Raw genomic sequence first — 12,957 nt, 5'->3', positions numbered from 1 at the left:
TCTATATTCATGACTTTGTATTACTACGAATATTTTATGAATGGGTTGCTTGTACAATAAAGTCTTGGGATATAATTTATAGATAAGGCCTAGAGTGCAACTATATTTATATAGTGACATTAAATATAGTTAATGGTAACTTTGGACTTGTCAAGAGTTGACAGAAAAATTCAAGGCCCATTGGAGCTAGTGTCTTATTGGTCCCTTTTAGTCCTACTCCAAGCCACATACTAGAGCCCAATTGGATTAGCCCAAAAGGCTGGCCCAAAAGGCTAGCCCAATTAGATAATCAGTTATATATATAAGGAGAGAAACATACAGAATTATAGAAGTCTTTTTCATTAGTGTTTTTCATTAAGATCAGATTTAGAATGAAATGGTTTGTGTGTGAGTGTTGGACACTCTCTTATTCTCTCCTTAGAAACTGATTGAGAGACCACACATCTTGAGCATTAAGTGGAATTGGAGTGAAGATTAAAAGTGTTTCCAAGTACTTCTGATCATCGGTTTTGAATTTCACCGCTCCAAGGTACGCTTTCTTGTTCTCTAATTCTAAAACTTACATAGTGCATGTTATCGATTGTGTATGAAGTAGATCCGTTAAATTTCCACTGCATATGTTTTGTATGTGATACAAACACGTATTATCCTACAGCCTGGAAGATTTTACGAGTGTCTCGTGTGTAAGGCCTTCTCACGAGATACTCGCGAAACTTTTTGCCTAGAGGATTTTTAAGTGTGACTTTCTTACCCTTCACTCATAGTATATATACCTTCATTACCCACATAAATTGCAAGGAGGCCATTCAGAGAGAAAAACCCTAGATAGGTTTTCTACAACACACACACCCATCTTTTAGAGAGAGAGCTACTCATCCTTAGTGAGAAATCATTATAGCCTCTTCTCCTGTCCTCTCCCATTGTCATACTTTGAGAAGAGATTTGTACCTAAACATAACCCACACATTTTCAGAGTGTAGAGAGTGTTTTGGAGCTTGAGAAACTTTGGAAATTTGCCAAAAGAAGCCGGTGAGTCTTGGTGGATGCAATCGGGTGTATTGCGAGATTTGGAAAGCTAGACAATACACAGTTCCAAGAAATCTTGTTGGAGTAGGAGCTTGGAGGGCTTAGGTGCATTGTGTAGGTTAGGCTTGGAGGGACTCTTGCTATTCGTGTATCCCAACTTATTGTCTAGTGGATTGATTTACCGCTTGAAGGGTGGTGGAGAGATTTTTTGCCGAGTTCTTTGATTTCCTTTTCGATAACACGTCTCAGTATTATTTTGTGTTTGTATCTTTCTTCCCTTACTCTTGTTCTTTACTTTTATTGTTTGTTGTTCATGTTTATGCACTTCATTTACTTTTGTTTTGTACTTTGATTAAGTAAGAGTAAAAGCAATTTAGTCGTAATTTTAATTTGGAGGTCTAAACAAGCTCTTGTGTTTTCACACAAATTCAAGTTTTTAGTAATAAACTGAATTGATTAATATAGAAATTTTTTGGGTTCTAACTTGTGAGTGATGAAAGAAGGGAAGGAAACAGAGACCGATTTTGTGAGACTGTTGGGATTTTAGGGGTTTGGAAAATTATTGGGTTTTACTTTTAAAGTATGTGTTTTCTTTTAGTAGTGTTTTAAAAATAAAATGCTAAAATGCAAATTGCAACTTGGCTGAAATTTATATTAGTATTCTAAAATTATTTTCGTTTAATTAAGTTTAGTTTCAAATTTATTTAATTTAGACATTTTTTTTCCAATTTTATTTAAAAAATTACCGTTAAAAAAAAATTATTTTACCATAAAAAAGTGATTGTGAAGAAAATGACCAAAAAAGGAAACGAAAGGCTGGGCGGGTATTAGTGTAGCAAAATAATCCTTGGACTAGAAAGCTCAGCCCAGTATCATGTAGGCCTAATGAGTTGCTAGGCTTGGGCCTACATTTCTGGGTCTTTGAGCCATGACGGTGGTCGCCTAAACTTGATATCATTAACAAAATATATGTAAAAAATTTCATTTTAAAAATTTACACCTATATTTTACACATAAAATATTTTTAGAGAAAATTAAATTTTAAACCTATAATTTTGGAATATAAGAAATTAAATCCTATACTTTAAAAAGTAATAAATTAAACCTTGAGATTTCAAAAAGTAATAAATTAAATCTTATAATTTTAAAAGTAAAAAACATAAACTCTAAGATTTAAATGAATAATAAATTAAACCTTCAACCCATTTTAAACCCTAAGTTTCGTTCCATTTAAATTAGTTAAGTATAAATTGTTATTTTTGAAATTATATGATTTAATTTTTTCTTTTAATAATGGGGTTTAATTTTTCCAAATATTTGTTAGTGTGTTTTATATTAATGCACTTTTACACACTTAAAACCACTTCCAACATGTTAGTAAACTCCCTCAAAAAAAAAAAAAAAACCTTTTAGTAAAAGTTTCACCGAAATTTTTACCCCAAAACCCACTTTTTATTTTTTATTTTTTTTATATATAATATTTTATCTAATGAGTTTTTCAAATCAATCTTTAACAAATTCTACATTAAATATTCTTTCTTTATCACTTATTTATTCTTTAAACAAATTGAGAGAGAGGCGTGGATGTTTTATTTGGGTAGAAACCTTTGGTTCATCTTTAATAATTTGCTTGGTGAGAAGAACCATTGTAGCAAACTAGCATTAGAGGTGTTCACGAACCCGCTTGGACTGCACCTAAACTAACTTAAAGCCTTCAAAATAGAGTAATTGCACCGAACCACAGATGGAGGTGAAAAATTGCACTGCACTGCACAATGTGATGCAGTCTTTGGTTTAATGTTAAGAAAACCTCACTGCACCCATATATGTGTATATATATATATATAAAATATTTCAGACTGATTAAATATATATCATGTATTAAAACTGCACTACACCTATTAATATATACATATCTTTTATATTCAATATATATAATATATATATATATATATATATATATATATATATATATATATATATATATATATATATATATAAAACATATATTAAATGTGAATTGGGGTCAAGCTACACTTGGTGTAACTCTAAACAATGTTACATTACCCAATTAATTTGTTATATAATTCATATTTTAAAAATCCCACCGTTGAATTACATGTTTTATATGTTCTTAATATTCATGCCAATTTTTATGTCAATTAGATGTTATTTATCATTCGATCTATAAAAATCATCTTTTATACATTATTTCAAACAACAAAAACTTGAATTTAAACAGTTGATTGATGACATAACTATTAATTTTTGATCACCTTGAAATTTTGCAAGCATGGATAATATATGAAAATAATGTAATCTAATTGTGGATTTGTCAAGATTCGCATCTAATTAAAAAATATTAAGTGGTATAACATTGCTTAAAGTTACACCAGGTGTAACTTGAATTCAACCCATTAAATATATTTAGTATATATTTATGATATATATGAAAATCAACCAAACTGCACCGCATTGCATGGTGATTGATCTATTAAATTATAGTGCGGTGCTAAATATGACCCAAAAGTGCATCAAAATGCACCGCGAACACCCTTAATTAGCACTAGAAAAAATGATTATTTGATATATAACTAATTTATTGGAGATCTTTTTTAAAGTGTGGTTCTCCAAATTTTAGAAAGAAAAAGGGGTTTACTCATTTAGTCATTACCACTCTATCTAGGAGGTCTATTTAAAAGTATGACCGGCTAGAATAATGATTAAATAATTAAATTTACCATTTTCTCTTGGACTTTCATCACTTGTCCTAACTATAATAAATTATTAATTGTCCCAAAAACTTATGCCTCCAATACATGAGTCTAACTTTTTAAGTGAGAGCGAAGACATGGTTTGAATTTAGAACCACTTGCTCTGGTAGTATGATAAATTACCAATAGTAATGTTATAGATACAACTTTTTTCACACTAGTTGCAGTGGTCTACTATAAATGCTGAATACAACTTTTTACATGGACCTACCACCTATTGTTTTCCCATCACTCACAGTTAGGGGTGTTTATCTAATCCACCAATTTGACAAAATTGACCCAACCTAGTTGTAAGGTTGAATTTATTTAATCATGCGTTGACTTTATTTCATGCCAAATTTGCTTGTATTTTAACAATTAGATACCCTGTATTTAGGTGGAAATTATGTAAGGGTAGTGTGTGAGAGAGTGTGAAGAAACCTTAAATGTGTGCAGTCAAGAAGAGCCTCGCGACTAGATCTCGCGACTGGCTCGCGATTGGCAAGTCTCCAAAGGTGGCACAAGTGTGGAGCATGCAGGGGAGCTGAAGGGTTGTGACAGCTAGAGCACTACAACAAAATTTCTAGTTTGACCAGGTAGTTAGCTTGTGACTCAAACTCGCGACTCGTTCCAGTTGCGAGGTCGAGTTGCCAGAATGCCCTGTTGGGATAAAACCTGACGTTTCACATGCCTTATACACTCTACTATAAATAATTTTATACTCACGAAATGTAGAGTGTTTCTAGAGAGAATTTTGAGAGAGAAACCTTAGAGAAAAACAAGATTGACTCATCCACAATCTTCATCCTTTGATTCTCCAAATTTCTCTACTCTCACCCTCTTTGTTGACATATCCTTGAGAGGTACATTTAGCCAAATCCTTATCTCACTATACCCATATCAGTGAGGAGGTATTTTGGTGCTTGGGAAACAGTTCAGAAGGGTCCAATTCATTTTGGTTGATGTAATGGGCGATTGCAGGATCCGGTAAGCTAGAGAAGACAAGGTTCGGCGTAACCTTGTTGGAGTAAGAAGTTTGGAGGGCTTAGGTGCATTGGGTAGATCAGGCTTGGAGGCTTTTGCTATTCATGTATTCCACCTTCATTCTCTAGTGGATTATTGACTGCTTGGAGGGCGGCAGAGAGGTTTTTCGCTTAGTTCTTCGGTTTCTTCTTCAATAACACATCACCGTGTTATTTTTGTGTTTGCATCATTCTTTCCTTTCTCTTTACCTTTTAATTACTGCTGTGTTTGTGATTAAATATGGTTTAGAGTGTGTTACCAATTTGGTTATAGCTTATATTTCATTTTCCGCACATATATTGTTTGATTATAAGTTTGTGTTGGTTATAGCTTATAGCTTATATTGTTTGTGTTTGATTAAATTTGGGGTCTAAATGTTCATAGGTGTTTTACACACTATTTGAACTTTCACTAGCTAACTCAACATGATGCTTTTGGTTGATTTTTTATGGGTTGGTGGGTTAACTATGGTTCTAATTTTTTTTTTTTTTAAATTTTTTTTTTTTAGCCTTGGGTTGGGTAAGATTCGGGTTGATTGTTTCTTCAACCCATCTGACCTAACCCAACCCACAATACATGTAAGTTCATTTTTATATCATTATTTTAATTTTTTTTAGTTTTATTAATTATGTTTATATTTTTTAGTAACTATATTTTTTTTATCAACTACGTGAATTGTAATAATCTATTAAAAAAATAGTGCTTAAATAGTTAATTGAAATCTTGCAAGGCGTGAAACATGTAAATGCAACCTATAGACTCAACCTAACCGGTTGGGTTGGTTTTTACATGTAAGATGAGTTGGGAATTTCTCACCCTGATCTTGTTGAATTTAGTTGAGAAAACCCTCTAATCCGACCAATGCACATCTTTATTCACAGTCGACCACTTTAATAATTGTGAAAAAAGTCATGTCAATAGCATTACTAAATAACCAATTGTCCCAATTCCCTTTTTTAAACCATGACCCCAAAAATATTCTAATATGGGACATGGCTTTACCTTAACCAAAATGAAAATTATCGATGACTTAAAATTAAGGGAAGTGAATAGTAAAAAGTAGTCTTTCATAGCACAATATCCTCAAAATTATCATACCATTACTAAGTTATTAGGCTGTATGATAATTTTAACCCCCCCCCCCCCCCCCCCCGCCCAAAAAAAAACTAAAATTAAAACTAAAACTATCCTCAGAAGTCAGACCCACAATTTCTCTGGTGCTACAAACCCGCTGCTCTTGAGGCTTCATGCACAAAGAGCCTACTTTCTGTTACTACTCTTATGTTATCTCCTTAACGTAACGTAACTACTAACTTCCATGCACTACATATCATATCACTTTTCTCCATTGATACATATATTAAATCAGTCGCACCCCCATTCTTCATATCATCTTCCCTTTGAGAATCTAGCAATTCTTGTGTCATTTTCATATCACAAAATTGAATTTCACTTCATAATCATATTCCCATATGGCAATGAAGCAAGAGCAATTTTCAACTGAGATTGTGAATCGAGGTCTTGAAAATTCGGGGCCAAATGCCGGGTCTTTTTATTTCTATGTGAAGGTCCGGCCTAGATTGCCGGATTTTCTTAGCTCGGTTAACCTGAAATATGTGAAGCTTGGTTATGGTTATATGCTTAGCCATAGCTTTTATTTCTTGGTTGCGCCAGTCCTCCTGGTGATCTTGGGTGTTGAGTTAAGAAAGTTCACATGGGAAGATTTTGATCAGAAGTGTGATGTTACAGATGCTCTCTTTATTGTGGGATTATTAGGCTTAATTCTATATATTTATCTTGATTTAACACCTCGGTCTACTTATTTGGTTGATTTTGCTTGTTATCGCCCACCGAATGAGCTTAAGGTAACCTACCTTAATCATGTTCCTTTACAAAGTTGCATTTAATTTTTATCCTTTTTGAAAGCATTTTTATACGCTGGTCTCTTGCTCATGTAACATGAAATTCAGCATATCACAAAATTTACGATACATACTCATTTTCTTATTAACGATTTAGAAGAAGGGGAGGAGTAGATGAAGTTCTATACAATATTGTCATTACTTAATTTCTTGGATAAACAATATTTTTGGTTCTTGAGATATGATTGATTTTAGTCTCTTAATTTTATTAGAACGTTTCGTTTTGATCCTAATAATTTAGTCAATCTGTCTATTTCCAGTCCATTGATAGCTTTCTTATTTGCACTTTTGTTCAATCTAATTTAGTCTTTTAAATATGAGGTTGGTTCATTTTAGTCCCTTAAATATGGGGTTAGTTCGAATTTGGTTCCTTAAATATGGTATGTCGAGCATTTTGTTAGTAACCTAAACGGAAAAAAAAAAAAAAGACCAAATGGCTAAATTATTAATATTTTAAGAATGTGAAAGACCAAAATTGAATTTTTAAAATTAAGGAATCAAAATCAAACAAACTCATATTCGAGAGGGTCCAAAACAACATTTTACCCTACTTTGTTTGGCTGACCACCATGGATATCCAGATTAAGTTAGAAATAGGAAGTCAGCATCATTGCAGCATCTATGTGAACATAAAGTGTAATATTTTTTCCAATTTATTGTACTTGCATAGATCTCAAAGGAGGAGTTCATTGAGTTGGCAAGAAAATCAGGCAGCTTCAATGATGCTGCCATTGAATTTCAGCAGCGTGCACTCAAAAATTCTGGAATAGGCAATGAGACCTATTTGCCCCGTGTAATTTTCAGCCCCAATCAGAAAATAACCCTAAAAGATGGCCGAGAAGAAGTAGGTGAAATCATGTTTGGTGCAATAAAGGACCTTTTTGCAGCCACCAAAATTAAGCCAAAGGACATAAGAATTCTTGTGGTGAATAGTGGCTTACTAAACACTACTCCATCCCTTTCATCAATGGTAGTAAACCATTTTAAGTTTAACCACAATATTCATAGCTTTAACCTTGGTGGCATGGGTTGTGCTGCTGGAATTATAGCTATTGATCTAGCTAAAGACCTCCTACTTGCATATCCGGGTGCATATGCTCTAGTAGTGAGCGCGGAAGCTGTAACTTACTCTTGGTACAAAGGTAATGAACCTGACATGCTCCTTCCAAATTGCTTCTTTCGAATGGGGGCTTCAGCCATGTTGCTCTCAAGCTTCCGCCTTGATCGATGGCGCTCCAAGTATGAACTCAAGCAGGTACAACTTTTATGTACCATTTTGTTATGATATAAAATGTTTTGGGACTAAAGTTTTGTCGCTGTTTGAGGCCCCCTAGTTTAGCATTTTGAAGAAGTCTTGTGTTCCATCAAAGAGTTTTCTAAAATATAGATTATAGACTAGAGGAATTGTCTCTAAATTTGAGTATTCTTTTCGAAGCACTAGAACAATCATGACTGGAGGTATGTTTTAATTAATTGAGCTGTTTTCAATTTCTAATATATAATACTAATTATAGACCTTAAATTTTGCAGCTGGTTCGAACTAGCAAAGCCATGGACAATAGGAGCTTCCAAAGCATACATTTAAGAGAAGATGCAGAAGGAAGGCAAGGTATCTCAGTGAGCAAAGATGTGATTGAGGTGGGAGGCCATGCATTGAAGGCAAACATCACCACTCTTGGTCCACTAGTCCTACCTGTTTCTGAGCAACTTCATTTCTTCACCAATATGCTCTTTAAAAAGGAGAAAGCCAAGCCTTACATCCCTGACTACAAGCTTGCTTTCAACCATGCTTGCATATTGGCAGCAAGTAAGAAAGTGCTGGACGAGATACAAAAGAACTTGGAGCTCACTGAGGAGTACATGGAGGCATCAAGGAAAACTTTGGAGCGATTTGGGAACACTTCAAGTAGTAGTATTTGGTATGAATTGGCATACTTGGAAGCAAACTCAAGGATCAAGAAGGGTGATAGAATTTGGCAAGTCGCTTTTGGGTCAGGGTTCAAGTGTAATAGTGTTGTTTGGAAGGCTCTTAGGAATGTTGGGAAGCCTAAGCTGAGTCCGTGGATTGAGGATTAAGTCTATCTAGAGGATGATTCAAAGAAAAGAAGGATAAGATGATAATTGTAGTTGTTTGAAGTAGTAATGTTTAATATTAATAACAATGCTTGTTAGCCTATGTTTGGTATTCATATATTACGACTGTTTCAATCATTATTTCTTGTGTTAGCTAAAAAATTCTCAAAGAGGCTAGATGGGTTTAAGTTACACTTTGTGTCATTTGACAAAAGCTAGAGCTCCATGTCAACTAAGGGGTGAGACTATGATGGTCTTGGATTATAGAATTAATGAGGATGGTTCCACAAGATTGGCTTGTTTCATTGTGATATCTTTACAAGGAAGCCGCTAGACACTAGTACCGACATCTATTATTTGAGAAAATAGTGGGTTTATGTGTTTTGGTTTTAAGTTTGAGGTTAGGAAGTGATTTTTTTGGTTAAGTTTACTAATATGGTCGTCTAGTTCTAGTGGATACCATAGAGTTGGAAACTATATATGAAGATGCAATTCAGATCCATCAAGCAAAATACCTGGGGCAAAGATCGTAGATTGGCAAGCCATATATTATATAACAGATGGTTGTGGTTCGAGTTTCGTTGAGTTCTTTAAATTGTTTTGATTATGCATTTTTGTTTTACAAGTATTGATCAATTTTATGCAAAATTTGAACTCATTTTCCGTGTTAAATTTAATTAATTTTGCATAAATTTTCAGATCTAGAAAAGATGTAGCATTTCCAATTGAGCTTGGATGGATTAGCCACTATGGCATTTTTCTATTTGGTCCTTTTAACCCTTTAGATTTAGAGTTTAAGGTTTTAGTTTGATATCTATTCACTCTCTTAATCATATACTGAACATGGATTTAATTGAGGATTATGATTCTTGTAGCCAATCACAGCCAATAGGAATAAGGTTATGTTGATTTAATAAGTGAGGTTATGGCGGCAATGTCTGCTGTTGGATCGAGTGCAGAAAGCAGTGAAGAAGTGGAACTATTGGCCTGCAGTAGATCCTTGGAGTTTGTCGTGGATGCTGGGTTTACAAGCTTGATAATTGAAGGTGATAATGTCAATACAATACAAGCCATTTCTTCATCTTTGCCCAACCATTCCATTCTTGGCTATGTGGTGGATGATATTTGTCATTTGATACATGGGTTAAATTGGGCTAGGCCTAATCAGATTAGGAGGGGAGGGAATACAGTGGCACATGTTCTTGCCCAATCTATTAGAAATTTAGATGATGATTTATTTTGGTTGGAGGATTCTCCTCCACCTGCCTTAGCAGCCTTGTATCATGATGCGTCATTATTATAATTGAATGAAAGTTTCTTTCTAAAAGAAAAAAGAAAAAAAAAGGGAAGTTATGTGACACACAATAATAAGAAATTCTTAATTGAAATTAATTGGTTTTTTATGTCCAAAATCAGAGGAATCTGATTTGAAATTTGTCGGGTCAATTAGCAGAAATGCCAAATAGAAGGAAAACTGTCCAAAACACCCCTCAGATTCGATAAATGTAAATAAATAAGGAGAGTTAAGTCCGAAATTCATGATACTCTTTAGAGTAAAGGTTAGTGGTGCATCACTAATCTTTATTCTTAGAGAAATATTTATAGTATCCTTAGTATACTAAATATTGACTCCACCAATGTTTGACAATATGATCTCCATCAATAACTCTACGTTAATTATGGGAAATTGTATTTTATTGACTGTTGGATTTAATGAGAATATATGACCTTAAGAGCAACCACATCAGTGGTTGCATAATCTTGCAAAATAGAAAAAGTAAGCCATTTTACACATTTTGATAAAAAACACCTACATCAGTGGGTGTAAAATTGTGCATAAATGGACAAATGCTACAGTAACCGTGCATATATGCATGGTTACTATAGCTCTTGCATTTGATATTTTATTATTTTTTTCTCTCTCCACCTCACGCTCTCTTTTTCTCTCTCCATCTGATTATCTCTCCTCTCTCATCTGATCTCTCTCTTCTTCTACCCTCTTTTCATCTTATCTTCCAACAACAAATCATCAAATTCTTCAAACGTAAATCAATCTAGATCCCAAATTTGTCAAGCCCTCTCCTCAATATATATATATATATATATATCAAACCCATATAAATAATCAAACCCAAATTGCAAAAGAAGAAGAAGAAAATGCAGAAATAGTAGAAGAACAAGGTGTTGAAGAAGAAGTAGCAGCAACAGTAGTCAACGGAGAGCCCCAAAATCACCATCCATGTAGTGGAAAAATATGCCCTAAATCACCACCAAAATTGCAAACCCAAAATCACTGGCCATAATCAAACTCAAATAGAAAAAGAAAAAGAAGAAGAATAAGAATGAGAGTGAGAATGAGAAGAAGAAGATGAAGATGCCGAAGATGTAAGAAGGAGAAGGAAAAGAAAAAAAAAAAAGAAGAAACAAGAAACAAATAGAAGGTGGAAAAAAGAGAGGTAGATGGTCCGTTTGGATATAACTTATTGCTGAAAACTGAAAATACTGTAGCAAAATAATTTTTAAATGTGTGAATAGTGCTGTGGGATCCATTTTTAATGAAAAAGTTGTTGAAAAATGAAGTTTGTGAGTCCCGTGAACAGTGCATGGGTGCACTGTTAACAGGAGAAAAGTCAACAACTACGGCTAAAAAAAAAAAAAAGGCTGAAATGTGAAACTTAGCAACGCAAAACGCAAAACGCTGGATCCAAACATACACAAAGAGTGTTAGAGATATTTTGGGAGAGTTTGGTAAGGTGGTGGGACCGGTGGGAAATAATAAAAAAAGTGAAAAAATGATTATTTAAATAAAATAGATGGTAGAATAGACAAATTGATGTAAGTGTTTTGTAAAAATTGGTGTGTAAAATAGAAAAAAGTAGGTTTTTCTTGCAAAATAGACAAAAAATTTGCACGGACTAATGCAGTTGCTCTAAAATAGTGTAAATTTAGTCAAGTTACCAAGGAGCTTAAATCCATATCATGATTCATGACCTATTATTAGTTAATGTTCTAATCACCTAAGTAGTGACTAGTCATTAATGTTGTCTCATACATTTAGTACTTTCACCTTTAACTAACATACATACATTATCTTATAAAAAAAACACTTACAAACATTAATTCATGATAGATGACAATGCTAATTGGGCAGAATTAAGATTATTTAATTATATTTTACCACCACACACTTTTGGCATGATTATCACTTTACAAGTACAAAGTTTTTGTGGGGTGTGGGGGGCAAGGCTGGGGTTTAAGTCTCCAAGAGAAAGCTTTACACATCTATATACTTAAATTATGCTAGAGTAGAAGTCTTATTTTGTATAAAAAACCATATTTTGAATTATTAAAAACTAAAAAGTGTAATTTTTTCTTACTTTTTTATTTTTTTTAGGAAATTGTGAAATTGGGTTTTTATTCGATAAGACTTCTCATACAAATTTTTCTCAATTATTGATTTGATATATTGTGAAATTGTGATTAATGCATAATACAAATTGTTTCAATCATAGATCCAAGTAGAAGTTATATTACTTATATTACTTTAATCACAACTCACCATCTTATTAAATGTGTTCTTTTAACATTTTTCAATTTTCCCACATATTCCATATTTCCATGTTTAACTAGCTAATTTGACTTTGGAAAAAAGGAGGAATTATTAAGTCCTTTTGGGGTCTTTCCCCCTGGCCCATCCCCTTTGACGAGGGGCAATCGCCACCCAAAAGGCCTAATCATTTCTTAGGACAATATATTATTTTATTTCACTACTAATATTTTAATCGTACAAAACAAAATAAAATATGAGAGGTAAGGTGTATTGTTAAAATGATATATAATATAAAATAAAATAAAAAAAGAATATTCAAATAAAGTGACAAGAGAATATAATATAAGATGTATGATACATCATTAAAATGATAATGTAAAATAGATAAAATAACTTTTTTAATGGTTCAAAATGCATTTCTTTTTGCATGGGAAGGCTTACACTTGTATATCAACAATAATTGTGTCAATAAATCTAAAACTTTTGGCAATAATTGCACTCAAAGATTCTGAACTTACCTTAGTGGTTGCTGAAAAAACGACAACATTGAAAGACTTGAGGTATTGACCATTGTGATTCTGTGAATACACACTATTAACTCACATTTTAA

General features: G+C 33.2%; 1 protein-coding gene across 1 annotated transcript; it reads left to right on the top strand.

Annotated features, from left to right (window-relative positions):
- Positions 1-6,274: 6,274 nt before the first annotated feature.
- On the top strand, positions 6,275-8,800 carry LOC142642215 (3-ketoacyl-CoA synthase 10-like). Its single transcript, XM_075816553.1, has 3 exons — positions 6,275-6,667; positions 7,395-7,979; positions 8,255-8,800. Exons 1-3 carry the CDS (start codon positions 6,275-6,277, stop codon positions 8,798-8,800), a joined length of 1,524 nt encoding a protein of 507 aa, XP_075672668.1.
- Positions 8,801-12,957: the final 4,157 nt, after the last annotated feature.

Source organism: Castanea sativa, chromosome 7 (genome assembly GCF_040712315.1).
Source record: "Castanea sativa cultivar Marrone di Chiusa Pesio chromosome 7, ASM4071231v1".
NCBI lineage: Eukaryota > Viridiplantae > Streptophyta > Magnoliopsida > Fagales > Fagaceae > Castanea > Castanea sativa.
Note: the sequence above shows the minus strand (reverse complement) of the source record. Positions and strands in the feature narration are given on the sequence as shown.